General features: G+C 38.2%; 1 protein-coding gene across 11 annotated transcripts in view; it reads left to right on the top strand.

The window, feature by feature from the left end:
* The window catches only part of LOC109067363 (transcription factor SOX-5-like), a 189,588-nt gene that overhangs the window by 116,903 nt on the left and 55,345 nt on the right, over positions 1–17,340 (top strand). For all 11 annotated transcript variants that reach the window (XM_042740686.1, XM_042740693.1, XM_042740674.1 and 8 more), the window contains 2 exons: positions 4,690–4,888; positions 10,711–10,939. In XM_042740686.1, the coding sequence (XP_042596620.1) occupies positions 4,690–4,888; positions 10,711–10,939 (428 nt within the window). The remainder of the gene's footprint in view (positions 1–4,689; positions 4,889–10,710; positions 10,940–17,340) is intronic.

The following is a 17,340-nucleotide window of genomic DNA, read 5'->3' as shown; positions in this document are numbered from 1 at the left end:
TTATTCTTAGCCTTGTGAAAATGAAAGGCAATAAAGTTATTAATCCACCAGATAATCAGCGAAGACCGCTGTTAAAGTTTACAATGCAAATAAGCAGACATGACTAGCCTGTAAGGAAGTCTTCGCTTCAGAGACTGTTCTTTGTGCGTCTGTTGTGTTAGAGAGAGAGAGTGTGTGTGAGTCAGTGGACAAGGTCTGTGTGTTTGGCAGGCCGGCCTTTATTGGAACCACAGAAGGATGGAGTGAAATTATGCTAATGGCTGCTAATTATGACCTTGGAGACCAGCTTTTCTGGCAATTCATCTGCTTAATAAAACCCTCTCTTTTTTAATCCCAACATCTCGACAAGCTTTAAATGTTTCATGTAGACTCTCCACCACGACAGGTCTGCCAACTTTAAATGAAATAGTGGCTATAACCTGCTCACCTGGGGAGTGGAATTGTATAGTAATTATACTTCAAAGGCTCGCAGGAAAATAGACATTTTATTGCTCAAGAGGAGCTGTGAAAAGCCTCTGTCAGTGGGCCGGCAAGGAAGTAGAGAGGCAATAGAAAGAGTGCGTGAGACAGGGAAGAGCGGAAAAGAGATGCAGACGTGTCTAAAGGTATGCCCAGATTTAGGAAACAGCTGTGAATTAGTTGTAAATTGAATGCTGGAGATATATTTCAATTGAAAATTCACTCCTGAGTATTTTTATAAGGAATATTGCCTTGAGAATGAGATTCGTGAAAAATTCTGGTTCTAAATCCAGTTCCACTAAATAATTCCAGTTCCATTAATGATTCTTTTTAGAACGTTTTTGAAAGTATTTGACTTTTTTTTTTTTTTTTTTAGTTATTATATACTCAAAGGTTGTTTTTACTTACTTATTTCAATATTCTTTAAAAAAAAAATTGAAGTATTATTTTTAATACAAATCTTTCCAGCTATTTATTATGCTGATTTAAGTTTCAGAAGCCTTAACTAAACAGTTATTAAAACAACAGTTCTCGGGTTCGAGTTCGATGTGACAGGCAATTTGCCGGTTCCAATAAGAACCGTTTCTCGATTGCCTACGTTTAGATTAGGGTCGTGTATGTGTCTTTGTTGGTCCTGATGTGTGTGTTGGGGGTTGGTGTGTTAGAGAGAGCGGCACAGAGGTGTGTGTGTCAGAGTGAAACAAAAGGGCCCAGTGTGTGTGAGTGTCTGGAGGTAGAGTAAACACAGTGCTGGTGGAGGGGCAGACAGGCCGTGCGGCTCTGATGGCCCAACTGCAGTTTATACAGCTGCACAGACTGCTTTTACTGCCCCAGTGTGAACCAGCACACAGCCAAGGTACCCCATTCACACACATTCACATTCATATAGCCAAATTAACGCAGATATAGTCACTAATACTCACAATTGTACATATCACACACCTGTGTTACAGTGTTTATGACAGAGCAGTTACTGTCAGACTCTGCATCATAGTTTATCATTTAATTCGTTACTTCGTCTCATTTATACAGTTAGTCGAAGTGGTCTTAAGCATGTCTTCATTATTTCCATAGCTGCCAGCCTTGGGTTTGAATGAGGTGAGTCTCATTTATCCCGTCCAGACAGTTAGAAACATTATATGATGTTTGTCTTTACAGCTAATCTAAACCAAATAAGCAGTAAATGAGAGAAAGAGAAACTTTAGCAGTGCTCAGGAGCTCCACCAGATGTGGTGTCTGAGTCAGACCAGAGCTATGGAAGTACCATACAGTTCAGCACACGCAACCTGGACTGTATCCGAGACTACGGATGCTATTTGATGATAGATATTTGTGCAAAAAAGTAACCTCTCTGTTGCCCCAACTTTGTACTGTATGTAAGTCTAATTTTTCTACCTTAGAGCATAAAATATATCAAGTAATTGTAAGATAAAGTTAAAAAAAAAAGTAAACAGTGAGCTGTAAAGTCAGTTATAAAATCACAGGTGAGATATAAAGTCGCAGGATATGAAGTGGCATTATAAGATATGAAATCGCAATTATGAGATTTAAACTCACATTGTGAAAAATGTTGCAATTGCAGGAAATGAAGGTGCAATAATGAGAAATAAAGTCACAGTTGTGAGAAATAAAGTCAGAATTATAAGAATGTCACAATTTGAAGATATAAAGTCATTATTATGAGAAAGTCACAACTGTGAGCAATTATGAGAAATAATTCGCAATTATGACATATAAAGTCACATTGTGGAAAAAGTTCCAATTACAGGAAATAAAGTAGCAATAATGAGAAATAAAGTTGAATTTTGAGAAAGTCCTAATTATCTGAAAGTCACAATTGTTAGCAATTACAAGAATTAATTTACAATTATGAGATTGGTATATTAAGAGATATAGAAAGATATTGTAAGATAAAGTTAAGAGTCATAAAATTATGAGTCATAAATTACAAGACAGTTGTAATTCTAAGAGAAAGTCAAAATTGTGAGAAATACAAACTTGACATTGTAATAGTCACAATTACGCAATATAAAGTCACAAAAATATAGTTACACTTGTGATATATTTAAAATCATAATTATGAGAAAGTTACAATTATGAGGAATAGTCACAGTTGTGAGATATTAAGTTGCAATTATGCAAAATAATTGTGTATGTAGTATAGGGGTGTCCCCCGACTAAGGATTTTCATAGTTGAATCGGAATTGCCGATATTCGACTGATAGTCGAATCATATGTTTTGGGGGCGGGGCAAAATATATTACCAAGAGTCAAGTCAGATATTCTACAGTCATAATTACGTTAACACAGAGGGAAAATGTGTAAGGGACACCTCACAGATGCAAACGGGGTAAATAATGTATTGATTAAAAGATAGTTAACATTAAACGTCAGCGAAACCCTGAGAATTCACAACATTTTTTACAATAGTGCTCTCATTATAACGTGATGTGTATGACAGTAGTTATTAATGTTCTGCATTTCTGTTTTGAGATGCGCGCGCTTAAGGTGACCAGTAGAATGAAGCAGCAGTTTTTTAATCAATGGGATTTAACTCCTCATTTATCTCATATGGAATACACTTCGTTATTCATACAACATAACGAATGTATTACAACTTATAGGCTATCTGCTTTAAATGCCCCGAATGCACATGAACGTGACAGCGCAGCTCTGAATGAACTCCTTTTGTGGAGTCATTCTTCACGCAATAACGTGCAGAAACACAGCAACTAAACTCTAAAAATGCACAGCGTTTTATTATAATAGTGTTCTCCTTATAATTGTTATGTATATGACAGTCCCAGTCATTATTATTAATATTCTGCATTGTTGTTTGTCCTGCTCGCTAAGAGAGATAATCACCGTAGTACTACAATGAAGTAGTACAATGAATTTTACTGCAGCGCAACTCAACCAAATGCATCTTATACGAGATAAATAATATATACACAATATATATACCAGCAGAAATGTTTTGAAATCACTTGTACCATACCTGATTGAAAAAATCCGTTTGAGTGTCAGTTTGAGTCTTATTAAAATTTTAAGTCCCTGCCGCCAAGATGCTCCTCTGTCAGTCACTGATTATGGAAAGGGAAATTTAAATCTATAGGAAGCTATTTGAAGCTTCTTTCTTTTCAGATTGTTATTTACAGCATTATTTTAATAGATTGTATATTAACTTATTGGGAGAAAACCAGTAGTTCTATGTGAAATCAGACATTTGAGCACCCCCATGTAGACAAAATGGCATGATCATAACACCTCTGCGAATATTCGACTGTGAGATTGGCGATCGAATCATGCTTCTCCTATCGAAGCATCAAATCTTTGATTATTCAGGGTCACACCTGATGAAGTATATATTTTAATAATTATGATATATAATATTATGTATAGTATATAGAATGAACTTCCATAACTTTGCTTATAAAACAGCTTATGGGGAAAAGCAAAATTACTACTACACTGCAGTCAAATAAAATTTGTTTGCCAGTTCTTTTAGTTGCAGAGTAGGAGCCAAATAAAAGTACTTCTCTCCATCTCTCTTTATCCTTGTCTGTCTTTTTCTCTTAAAAGAGTGGTACTTATACCCCAGGGCCATAGTAACACTAGCCCCAAGGCTGAGAAGCGTCTATGAAAGCACTTAGGCAATGCCGTAAAACAGATGAAATCTTATTACGAGAGCATATTCATTTTTCCTCCCCGTGCATTGTAGGAGAGAGAGTTCATTTAATAAATGCTTTTTCTTCCTGACGGTATCAGAGGAACACAGACCATCATCAAGGCCTATTTTCTCTGGCATTGTCAACACCATATACACTGTCATTAACATCTACTGTGGCACACAAACGCACGCACACACCATTGTCTGTCTGTGTTCTTGGCTAACGTGATATTTGATGTGCGCTGGGCCGTCTGCACTTTTCTTTAATGGGCCGCTCGAGTCTTTACATCAAACAGGCTGGCTAAACACATTGTGTGTGGTGCTGCTACAGTAAATGGCTCTGTGATAGTGTAGGTGGGACGTCTCTTTGATGGAAGGATGGATGTGGGCAAAGCTGTGGCATTGATGGCTGTCGTTATGCGAGTAGTGTGTGTCAGGTATGTGTGTGAAATGCTCCCATATATGTCACTCACAATTAAACAACAGCAAAAAACAACGTCTCTGTCTCTGCAATGTCTTTCCTGAATGCCTCAGTCACTTTTCCTTTCTCATTTTTCCAGGATGTCTTCCAAGCGACCAGCCTCTCCATATGGGGGAACAGATGGAGAGGTAGTCATGGCGACGAGCAGACAGCGATTGGAGGATGAAGAGGTTGACGGACATGCTGTCATTCACTTGCCCCTGAGTACGTACTGCAGCAAAGTGTCCCCGCGATCTCCACGACTGCTCGACAGCCCCCCAACACTACACGCAAACATGGTAAGTCAGTCCCCCGATGAGGTGTCGAATACGCTCAAAACTCTCTCATATGATTGGACAAAGCCCATATCAGCCCCTACCAGTTGGTTAATATGCATTTGATTGACTCCTCCTTCTTAGAGTAAGTCCCTCCCATTGTCTTTCTCTTACTTACACTTTTGGTAGGCAGGTCATCATAGGCATAGTTGCATAGGCAGATGCAACGAGACAGGTCATCTTTTTGAATGTGGCCAAAATGACTCCTGCTTAATTGTTCATGTGTCATTTTGGAGTGTGAGTTCATGATGGGTCATTGTAGTCATGGAGGATACAGACTGTATCAGACGTTTTAAGCTGTTTATTTAAAGACGTCAGATGAAATATAAGTGAGATGGTCCCTGTGATTATCATCTTCATGTGAACACGCACATGAGCTCCAGTATCTCTTCAGTGACCTTTCACCCAATTCTGCTATCTCTTTCTCACGATAAACTTGTGTCGCCACAGGCTTTAGGAATCTATCTGGCTGTAAAACAATGAATCAGTACTTAAGGAACTTAACGGTAAGCTAATTCTGCAATTAACTGTTATTACAGGGCACGCTGGACTCTGCAGTTTTGGAACCGTTTCCCACAATAAAGCAAAGTCCTCAAGCTTTCTTACTCAAGCGTCTCCTTCAGTCTCACTTTATACACTCAGCTTGCAACGTGGTGTGTTTGTTTATGACTGTCGGTTCTCTCTTAAAGAGTAGATTGCTGTTAAACTACTATAACAGAAGCTTTTTTCACTATAAAGAAACTTTTGTTAAATGGGAAGGGTTCATGAATATTAAAGGCTCTTTATGGAACCAGATGCCAATAAATAATCTTTTTTTTTAATAGTGTATGGGAAGGTAATGCACAAAGATGTACTTTTTGAGGCTCCTGCCCAACTAATTTAGCATTTTTCTGATAGTGTAGTAAGTTTAGACTTGGCAGACTTGCTCGTGAAACCAAACAAATGTTTATTGTACAATTGATTGTTATTCTTATTAATCATAATGTGAATAATTATGTATCAGCAGCAGTGCAGTGCTTGTAATTGTTGTGTTATCTGAAAGACTACACTGCTGTCTCTGTCTCTTGCGCTGACATGACAGACATGGCATTAAAAAAAACATGCACGCTGTATTTGATGTGGATTAATAAAGCGTATCCGTCTCGAGCACGGGAGGATTTTGGAGAAAGCAGGCTGGCATGTGTGAGACATTAAGTTTCCCTGAGCCGATCCGCGCTGACTGGCAGAAGAGTTGAGTGAGAGAGAGATTTACACGAGTGGGGACTCGGAGGGGCTTTGTCACGGCAATTGTATAAAGTGATAGGGAAGTGTAAATCGACTCGGCGAGTCCCTGGGTAACGCGCAGCTGAAGATTACCGCTTTATCTTGTCATTGTAAATTAACACGGCAGCAGCGCACATGCACTTCAGACTCCGCTGACCTCTTCATCCTGAGAGGGAGAGAGAGAGAAACGCGTGTTCGTGATGATGGGATCAGCGGACCACAACCTGCTACAATAGAAGTCAGTGCGTGTCCCCGGCGCTCTGTAAACTCCTGCCAGTTTTTTACAGGCGGGAAGTAGAACGCTTTGAAACTGAAAGGTGGGAAGAGCTTTACACACGGGTGATAATAGCAAGGTGTTAATTACTCTCGCTTTTGTCCGGTTAATGAGGAGAGGCATTAAGGGAAGATGTGTTTTTATGTGTGTTTCACTTTAATATTTCTAGGGGCGTCAAATTCAGCTTTTTAATGTCAAAAACAACAAAATAACCTTTAACCTGACTCCTGTACAGCGTTCATAAAAGATTGCTTTTGCAAAAATAAAAACGTTTTCATAGAAAGTAAATGTAATTTTCCAAAACATTATTAAAAGTTAATATAATTTGTTATATTTCTAACTTAATATATTTTTATTTAATATTTTAAATACTTTCATGTAATACTTTATTTTTGAATTATTTTGAAATATATGTAAATATTTCAAATATATATTCCGTTTTTATCATAATTTTGATTGTTGATCCAAGACCAAAATGGTCAGATCAGTAAAAATAAAATTGAACTCAAATTTTATAAATAGTTTTTTATGTGGAACGTTTTGTTTCAGTGTCACAAATATTAATTTGTGTTCTTGTATTTTTAAGGATTCTACAAATCTGAAGATACAGTAAAATTGTAGCATCACATAAATCTTATTATGTTTTTTTCTGTTGCATAACCTCATGTGAATTATACTACAGAAGGACAAGGATGAGACAATGTAAGGTGTTTGAAAGTATGTGAAGTGCTTGTAAATCTTCATCTGTGTGTGTGTGTGTGTGTGTGTGTATGTGTGTGCGCGTGCTCACGGCAGGATCAGGGCTGACAATAGCTCAGTTTAGAGGTGAGCGGATTGCGAACACACGGTAGAGATCAGCAACACGGGCTTAAGACAACAGACGAGGCGTCAGCACCGCAGGAGAGGAGAGATGTCCAACTTGAGCGTGTGTGTTTCAGCAGCGGGACTCTTGACAGTTTAACTGATAGCAAGCATAGAGGTTAGTTTCCTAGCGCGTGGTGAACGCGAGCCAGAGAATCACACGGCTGTGCATTGAGTTAGTCTCATTAGCTAGATGCTACCTGTATCAGTAAAATAACAGGATTTAAGTTGGCATATGGAAGCGTGAGAGAGAAAGTGCGAGAGAAATGCTCTGAGGGAAACAGGTTGGAATCCTGCGGAGCACAGACAGGACAAACATTAAAAAAAAGGGAGAAAAAAGGTGGCATTTGGAAGAACAGTGGCATCTGTGCTGAAGGGAGAAGACGAGAGGAAAAAACTAGAAGGGGAAAGAAGGCATTTTGCTTTCTTGGCAAGAGTTGAAGTGTGTTTAAATGTGCTCCTGTCACACATGAGCTTAAGAGGACAAAAGTTGTTTAATTCTGTCGCCATGCTGCCGTGGTTTAAGGATGAAGAGAGTTTCAGCCTTTCCACGAAGAATTGACATCTGCAGATCTAAAAGAAGAACCGCCCACACTGCACAGAACGGCATATCAGAAATGCATATAAATACATATACTCAGCTTTGCAGACTTATTCATATGCGGCAGAAAATCATGCGCACACACGCGTAATCAACGGACAAAATAGGGATACTTAACCTGAATATCAACCCTACTGTAGACCTGTTACTCACTGCCTTATATTTAAAGATGGGGGGAAAAGAGCATCACATAAGCCATTAGCTCATCTGCTTCTTCCTCTGTCCGAGACTTAGTGTCACGGCCAAGGACATGAAAAAGTTAAGGAATACAGTTTCCTCCGCCACCATCTCGCCTTCTATTCGAATTGTTTTCTAGACATCTCTGGAGAAAGACACGAGCTGCGGTTTGAAGTATGCAGTGGATTAGATAGATTGGAAGTGACAGGTGTGACCGTGTTTTAAGATGCATGCCACACTAAAGCAGGCAGAGAGAAACGCCTGCCATTCTGCCACTCGCTCCCACTCTCTCCATGGCTTTCTCTCTCTTGTCCTCCCCTCTTCATTCTATCTTTCTTCTCTGTTAGTTCTTTAACAGCTAGTTGACAGTTTTGTTTGTGAATGACAGGGTGATCTTGCACCGCTCTGGTCATTTGTGACTACAGAAGTCTCCTAATCCCAGTTCCACTGGCCTGACTGGAGCTGATGGGGAGATGAGGAGAGAAACGGAGGGGTGTGTCTGGAAAAATGTGCCTTTTTGCAGACAGATTACGGAAAAGGGGGAAAATCAGTATGCAAGCTGTCATATTTTCCGTGTATCATAAAAGCCTGTTAAGATCTTTTAAGCTTGCCAGTCATCAGTCTGTTTGTGAATGAGTATCAACGTGAAATGTCTCTCGGTATGCGTTTGTAGCAAGTGAAAGTGTTTCAGTTTAATTAGTTCTACCATAATTATTATTATCATGATGATGATGATGATGATGGATTGTGACGAGTCAATCTGTGTGATATGTTTAGTATAACTGGATATATGGAGTGTTGACAACTGTATGTTCTAGATCTGAATATGATGTTTGTTTATTCGTCTGTTTTGTGTAAAAAAAAAAAAGTTATTGAGGTTAATAAATGGCATGTAAAGGGCTAAAATAAATTAAATGGCAACATCCAATTTTAAAACATTTAGTCATTTAATAATTTTATTAACATAAATGATGATTATAAATGATTATTTTAAATATATTAACAAAAGATAAATATATTTTTATAATAATAATAATAATAATAAATAATAATTATCTAACAGTAGAAAAACATTAAAAGAGCATATTAATTCATTTTTTAATACTGTAATAAAAAAACTACTAAAAATCATTATTATTTTTAAAAATGTTTCCATTGGATTTAAAATTTCCATGTTGTATAGAAATAATTGTTTGTAAATAGTAGTTATTATTAAAAATAAATAGCATATAATTGTCTCAGATTAAATAAATGTCAGAACATTTAAAAATGTTAAGACATTTAATAATTTTATCAACATAAAAATTAACTATTATAATTAAATGGTATTAAAACACTGTTAAAACAGCACATTAAAATGATATTTTTTATTATTATTATTATTATTAATATTATGTTTTCTATAGCATTTAATCTTTGTTGTATAAAATGAACTCTTTTGTTTGCAGGGCCAAGTCAGATCATCTAACAGTCTCACTCTGCCGATATAAATAAAATAGTATTTGCCACTGTTCTGTGTCTTGTGAAAGTCTTGTGTAATTCATGTTGCATTAAGCTTCAGTAAATGAACCATCTGCTGTGCTCTGTTCACTCTCTGAGTTAATGATTAAAAACAGATGTCATTATTAAAATCTAAGCAGTAATATACCTGCCCAAGGAACTTGATCAATCTTGTGAACCTCAGTTTGGACTGAGGACATATTGCTTTGCATGACGGATGCAGGTGGCACAAAGAAGCTGATGTTGATTGTTGAGGTGTAAATCTGGTCGCTGGATCCAAACATGTCAGTGGGATTATGCTACTGTCTGATTGGCGGTTGCTGCTGTCAGTCACATGGGTGGTAAGGTAGATAATAGATGTGGATTAACCAAAGATTAACCCTGATTAAAGTACTTGGACTGTTGACCTGGTCTCTAAATACCTGACTTGTTTTGTAATTAAACTTTATATAGGAGACCCGGAGCTGGGAGAAAGTAATGTGGAGTGTGTGATAATTCATAATCATAAGTCTCCACATCTGTCATTTACCCATTTTACAGTATGTGTGCATATACTTACATAAGCAAAAAACACCAATATTAAAAAAACAAATGTCATATAATAATTATATATAATAAAAATAATGTCATATAATAATTAGTTAGAAATAGCCCCTGAAGGCTGCACAGTTTCACTTTTTATAGTGTACAAGCCACATTACATAAGAAACCATAAGACGGGAACTGTTATATATTTGGACGTAAGATCAATGCATGAAACGTTGAAGATGGTGATTGATATCGCAGCTGTCATGTTGGTCAAAAAGAGCAGAAAAAATGTGGTTGAAAAACTTGGATGTTCTTGTGTGTTTGGAGCTGATTCAAAGTAGAAAAGACAGTTCCTGTGATGGGGAAACGACTGAAACTTTTCGCCACTAATGATTTTGTCTAAAGAGACTTCAGACCGACAGAGGCAAAGAGAGAAAAAGACTTTCTACAGTACAGATGGGCAGATGAGGATGAAAGTAAATCTAAACATGCCTCAACACTCAGGAACAGGACAAAATAATTAGTGAAGGCCTGTTTATCGCTTTGTTTAACACCCAGTCTTTCTCTCTGCCTCTCTGTCAGGATCAGGAAGGCAGTAAAGGCCTGGCCCTAAGCCCCTACCCCCAGCACAACTCGTCTACCTCACCCAGTAAACAGCAGCAGCAGGAGGAGGGGTCCATGCGGCCAGGGAGCGAGCCCAGCTCCGCTTCAGCTCTGGGCACCCCGGAGAGACGCAAAGGCAGCCTGGCCGACGTGGTCGACACGCTCAAACAGCGCAAGATGGAGGAACTCATCAAGAACGAGCCAGAGGGTGAGTGATGGAGAATTTAAAACGTTTTGACACACATCATCATTTTTGAATGAGATTTAGGGTGTGTGTTGGGGGATTATGATATAGTCTGTCCAGTAATGAACGTGTCATACCATGGTCATTGTTCGTGAACATACAGTAACACAAAGTCATTTAATTAAGCATCTTTATCACAAGATACTTTTGATGCCATGGAAAGATTTATGAATTTATTTATTTATTTAAAAAGTCATAGCAATTATTTTCGAAATACTTTTGATGTCACTGAAAGAATTGTTAATATATATATTTATTATGCTATCACAAGCTACTTTTAATGGCATGGGGAATATTTATTTATTTATTTAAAAATTCATAATTAAAATAAAAAAACTGAATTAATAGATAATTAGTAAATATAATGTAGAAGCTTTAATTTTCTGTAAAGCTGCTTTGCAACGATTTGCATCGTGAAATACGCTTTACAAATAAACTTGAATTGATTTGAATTGAATTCATCGCAATTAATTTATAAATACTTTTGATGTCATTGAAAGAATTGCTAATACATATTTAATATTCTATCACGGGCTACTTTTAATGGCATGGGAAAATATTTATTTACTAGAAATGTATGTAAAACAATTTTATTTATTTCAGTCTATTTAATTATATATTTAAATGTTACATTTTTCAATTACATTAAGGTCATTTTATATTTTTTTGCATTTTTTACAATCATTTTAATTTAGCATGAACTGTTTAGCATTGTCACATCAGGATTTTTTTTCAAGTGTAGTTTTTTTGTTTTTTTTGATTATATAGTGGGAGCTATCTAGCTTTGAGTTGTTGTTGTTCTGAAAAGTTGGAGACCAGCAAGTTTTAGGAGCCATTGGGCAGCCAAATTTTTCCCTCCAGAAGCAGTTTTTCTGTGTGGAAATGGCACATGGCACAGGTCCAGATTGGGCATCGGCTCCGAAACCAGCACTGGCACCCTGTCGGTGGAAAAAGTTCACTGTATTAGATTTTCAGAAGACATTGGCACACGTGTGTGTCGTATTGTGATGAAATTACAATGTGAAACTGGCTGAAAGTGTGAAGGATTTCATGGAGAGCATGTCCCATTCTGTCTGTCTGTCTTTCTCTCCCTGGCTCACTTGCACACAACTCATTCTTTCTTCCATCTTTATACCCATCATTCCTGACTAACAAATTCTGCTTAATGAGAGCTGTTGATAAAGTCAGACCTTTGTTTAAGCAGGCAGGGATCAGCTGTTCGGAGCCATTGTGTGCCACACTTTGCATATTCATTTCAGTCTGATTACTGAGAGAACGGCTCTCAGCTCCTTCCACAGGATCTCTCTCTCTCTCTGTCTCTTACATCACACTACACTCGCTCTGTAATTAGAGGCCAGTTCCTCATGAATAATCAGAACCTGCTCCCTGTGTGAATTAGCCAGTGTGTGTGCAAATACACATGTGAACATACTGACGATGGATGGATGGATAAATAGACAAGTAGATACATAGATAAAAGCTAGCATGCACTGTAGCATTTATATACAGCAGGCTTTAACATGCTCAGTTTTTTTGTATGTATGGGTGTGTGGAGGTGTTTTACAACTGTTGCATTATTCCTTGCTTTGTCTGAGGGTGAGGTTACACTAGATTTTGCTGACTTCCATTCATATTGATGCAACAGCATTTCACTGTGCATACCAAAGTTCAAGTTCAGCAAATTCACATTTCATAAAGACATTTGCCCTATAAAGAATTTAAACATTACTTTTATTGTCTTGGCTGAGAAAACACACTAACTTCAAAGCTGTAGGCTTGCTAGAGTGATCACTGCTGTACCCTGTGAAGCCCTGAACATGAAGAATTAGTTTTCTTCAAGGCAATATTGTCCTGAAATGCCTTTTAGTTTGTCAATTTTGCTCCCATATGTGCATATTTTTGTTGTGTAACTGTTAACCAACTTGCCTAAAGATATTGCATTTAAACTTTATTTTATTTTACTTTAAGCATTTTTAGCTCTGATCTATTAGCCGAGGATGTGTAAGTCTTTGTAAATGGCAGGCGTTGGAGTTTTTCTGGCACTGATTCTGCTCATTTGTGTGAATATCATCCTATTCTATGAAACCAAGCAGGATTTTGCTTCATTTACATTTGATTTTAATAGTTACGTCAGAGAAAATAGTTACATTGGAGAAAGCCACAAGGTCAAACCAAGAGTCTGGCTGTGAAATTCAACAGCTGTTGTATACAGGAAGCCAGGAAAAATATAAGACAAATAAGATACTTATAGAACTCTTGAGAACAAGAAAGCAAGCAAGCAAAAGACAGTCCATTAGCAGGAGACTACAGGAGCGCATTATCTCTCTACTTTTTTGTTCAAATAAAATGTGCAAACAAAAGAAGCCCTGGTCCCTCAAGAAGCACGGACAAAGAGAAAAAGAAGCAGAAAGGAAAAGAAAAAAGAGAGAAATGAAGAGGGGGAGGTGGGCCGTGCATTGAGCCAGGGCTCTCATAGCCAGATAAAAATCCCTTTTCAACTCGCTTGTCCATTGTTTGCTAGTGTACCTCACAAAGACCATTAGCTGCAAACGGCAGGTTATGATGAAAAATTAATGAATGCTTTAATCATTATGAAAGGGCCATATTATTACCGTTCTCTTTCTCTCTGTCTCTCTTCCGGCCCTCCCTCTCTTTTTCACACGCTGCTTCTAGCCGGATCAATCACACACTCGCATGTACACACACATTCATCGAAAGTCACTCGTGCTCTGACTCGTGAAGGGAAAATAGTAAGGCAGGAGGAAAGGAAATGGGTCAGAAAACAGTAAGAGAAAAGCAAGAGGGGGACGTATGAGTCTAGCTCCCCATGTGAAAACGGGAGTGTGTTAGTCAGCGTGTTAGCGAACCATTTGCTCACCTGTCCCCCCTTGCTGCTCCACTTCCCCTCAGATAAACAGCTCGAGCTGAGTCGTTTGTTACGACCAGATATCAGCCAGACATACACTGGGTCAGGCAAGTATGTGTGTGCGTGTGTTTGACCAAGAGCAGAGCATTTGGCCTTTAGTAAACGAGCGTCCCTAATTGACTGGCCTCAATGATACAGCACATCTAAACAGATTCCAAATGTACCTGTTACTGCACAAAAACATTTTTGCATTGCTGCAGCTGGGAAAACATTTGTTCGACCGAAATAGGTTTTTGAATGCTTAATACCAATATCTAGACAGAGGGTGGCATTATATAATCATATTTGACAACTACAATCAGAAATATTAATATATAATTTATGATCATCATAACATTATATACAGTATAATATATAGCAAATAAGATTTAACTCAATTTGGCAAATTAATAAACATTTATTTTACTATTTAATTTAATATTTATATATATATACTGTGTGTTGTTTTTGTATTTTGGAAATTTGATTTAAATTAATTTGGCAAATGTATATATATATATATATATATATATATCTATATATATATATATATAAATATAAAATTTGTTTGTTTATTTATTTATTTAAATATATAATGCTGGATTGACTTCTAACTACAACCATTGAGATTGTTGCTTTACACAATGTTTATGCTAAGTTTACCAAAAAAATTACAGTATGCTATGTGTATTTATCTATTGACAATGCTCAGGCAGTTATTGGCTCAAAATGGTCAAATATTGGGCAATTGACTGATATATTTGTCTATGATTGTCACATTTTTTCATTTCATGCCTGTTCTACTCATTTCTCTGTATGTGCATAGCAAATTATTTCAGAACTGCAGCTAGAACAGCTTCATGCAGCGTGTGTGTGGTGTGTCAGGCAGCAGCGTGCTGGAGTGTGTGTGTGTGTGTGTGTGTTATTAGCTTTAGTAATGGAAAGAGGGCAGGAGGGCCATCAGGGGTTCAGAGGGAGCACTGTGTCTCTCTCAGGGGTCTTGATAGCAAACACACACTCACACACACAGAGGACTTCCTGTGTCATCCATCCACACACAAACACACTCTTAAAGACTCACCGCAATCAGACAGCTATACTGCAAATGAACTTCATCCTCATCGTGAACTACTCCAAATCTTTGAGAAGCTTTCTTCTTTGATGGTATGATTGCGTCCCCCCCCCCCCCGCCACGGCTCTCTGTGGAGGATATGTAGTCCTCACTAGTGCTTGGCAGTCTGTGTTATGTGGGGCACAGATGTTCAGGGTCTCCTGAGTGTCCGTGTGTGTGTGTGTGTGTGTGTGTGCATGTGTGTGCGCATGAGTGTATGTGTTTGTCAGCCTTGGCACTGGGCTGAGCTTGATTCATGGTCAGGGCCAAGCTTTAGTTCCCTGAGCACTGAACCTTTCTCCCTCTCACACACACACACACACACACACACACACACACAGAGAGAGAGCTCTCAAGCTGAACATACATCACACAGCCCTTAACAGACAATGGTCTCATTCACCTACCTGTGCCTCTCTTCGAATCTCCCCACCCTGTGTGCTTTTACACACAAAACAGATCACTCCTCTCATCAGCAACTCTCATCCAGAGTCCATAAAGTTATTTTTGCCATACCAGTCAATGTCGGGTAAATTAAGAAAAATTTCAGATCGTAAATATTATTTATAAACTATGAAAGTTTTGCATTTTGTTGTATGTATGTATGTTTATATATATTTGTGTGTGTGTGTGTTTGATGTCTGTATATATGTATATAGGAATTAAAATACTATACTATAATAAAAAATGGCTACATTATAAAATTAAATAAATATTATTAATAAAAATAAACAAACTCTGTATAATTATATTTTATTAGATAACTATTTAAAAAGTATTGTGATTTATTCTTCATATTTACATTTTTGATGGCTTAGTAAATATAATATTCAGCATATATGTGATGAATGTTAATTTTGGACCCTACTTTCCTCGATTTTCCCCTAAAGTTGCCTTTAAAGTTCTCCACCTCAGATGCAGTTAGATGCTGCATAGCCATCTAGAAATTAACAGCGTGGTCTTGTTTATGAGTGCTGGCCCCCTCGCACCGGATGGCCATGCAGTGAGCCGAGATTGATGGTTAGACTTGATTTAGACTTGACTAATTGAGTCCTTCTCCTTGCTTCTCTCTCTGTGGGATGCTCCGGCTTCAAAGCCTATCCTGAGGTCAGCTGCTGCCCGGATGCCTCTATTATCTCACGCTGCCTCTGCCAGTCTGGGGTCAGACTGGAGGTGGCTTTTAATGCGCAGTGGGCTGTAAGTTGTGCAACCGCACTGTTTTATAGCATGACACTGAACTGTAGGGCACGTCGAATGGTGTTTTAAGATCAGAGCAAAGCTGCACCACACACACTCACAGAGGGTGTATGTCTTTTGTAAGACGTGCGTGAGGGGGGTGTTCAGAGGCACTGGGGCATTTTATAAGACAGCACTTAGGCCCTGTCATTGTTAGCAGAGGCCTCACGCATCCATACCCCTCAATGAGAGAGCATAAGAAGGGCGGATACATTCTTCCATGAAGACGAAAGGGGTAGAAGAGCTCTGAAGCAGTTCAGCAGTGGATCTCTGTCTATATCTCCCCGGGGGCTGCTAATCCGCTATACAATTGCTGAGTGCCTACACACACACACAAAATAATTGACCTCAAATAAACATATGTTTGGGGTATGAAAAGTGGGGCAGTCATGGCCTAATGGTTGAGAGTTGGACTTGTAACCCAAAGGTCATGGGTTTGAGTCTAGGTACTCGGATTGTAGTTGGGCAGAGTGAATGTACAGTGCTCTCTTCAACCTTCAATACCATGACTGAGGTGAGACCCTTGAGCAATGCACCAAACCCCCTCACGTCACTTTCACTTTTCACTTTCATATGTGCTTGCACACACACACACACACACACACACACACACACACACACACAAATGCACAGTTAGGTTCTTCAGCAGTTTTTTAGGATGCTGTATCAAGTAAGAATGAACAGATCGAACAAGCAAAACTACCAAAGTACTTCCATATGCCGCTGTATAGAGACAAATTCAGGCACATAGAGTGCGAGGAGGGCATGCTACGAGCGCTGAGAGTGTCTGTGAGTGAAGAGGCAGAGCGTGGGAGAGAGAGCAACTTCCATATGCAATTTCCAGCATTTGGTAGTAATTAGTTAGATGTATAAATTAACATTAGGAGGAAGCTTTTCACTGGAGTTGTTTGTCATTATCTTTCCCTCGTGCTCTGAAAAACAAGGGTTTAGTTAGAGACCGAGGACAGAAAAAGAGAGAATGGAGAGCAACACAAAACAAAATATGGATCCGCAGAGGTTATGAAAGAAGTAATGTTGTCAGAGGTGTAACCTGGAGAAATGTACCGTAGTAGCTAATAAATCACTGTAAATCTATGGACTTTGATCTATTTT

The sequence above is a fragment of the Cyprinus carpio genome, chromosome A4 (genome assembly GCF_018340385.1).
Source record: "Cyprinus carpio isolate SPL01 chromosome A4, ASM1834038v1, whole genome shotgun sequence".
In the NCBI taxonomy this organism is placed as follows: domain Eukaryota; kingdom Metazoa; phylum Chordata; class Actinopteri; order Cypriniformes; family Cyprinidae; genus Cyprinus; species Cyprinus carpio.
This window is presented reverse-complemented; position numbering and strand designations above follow the sequence as displayed.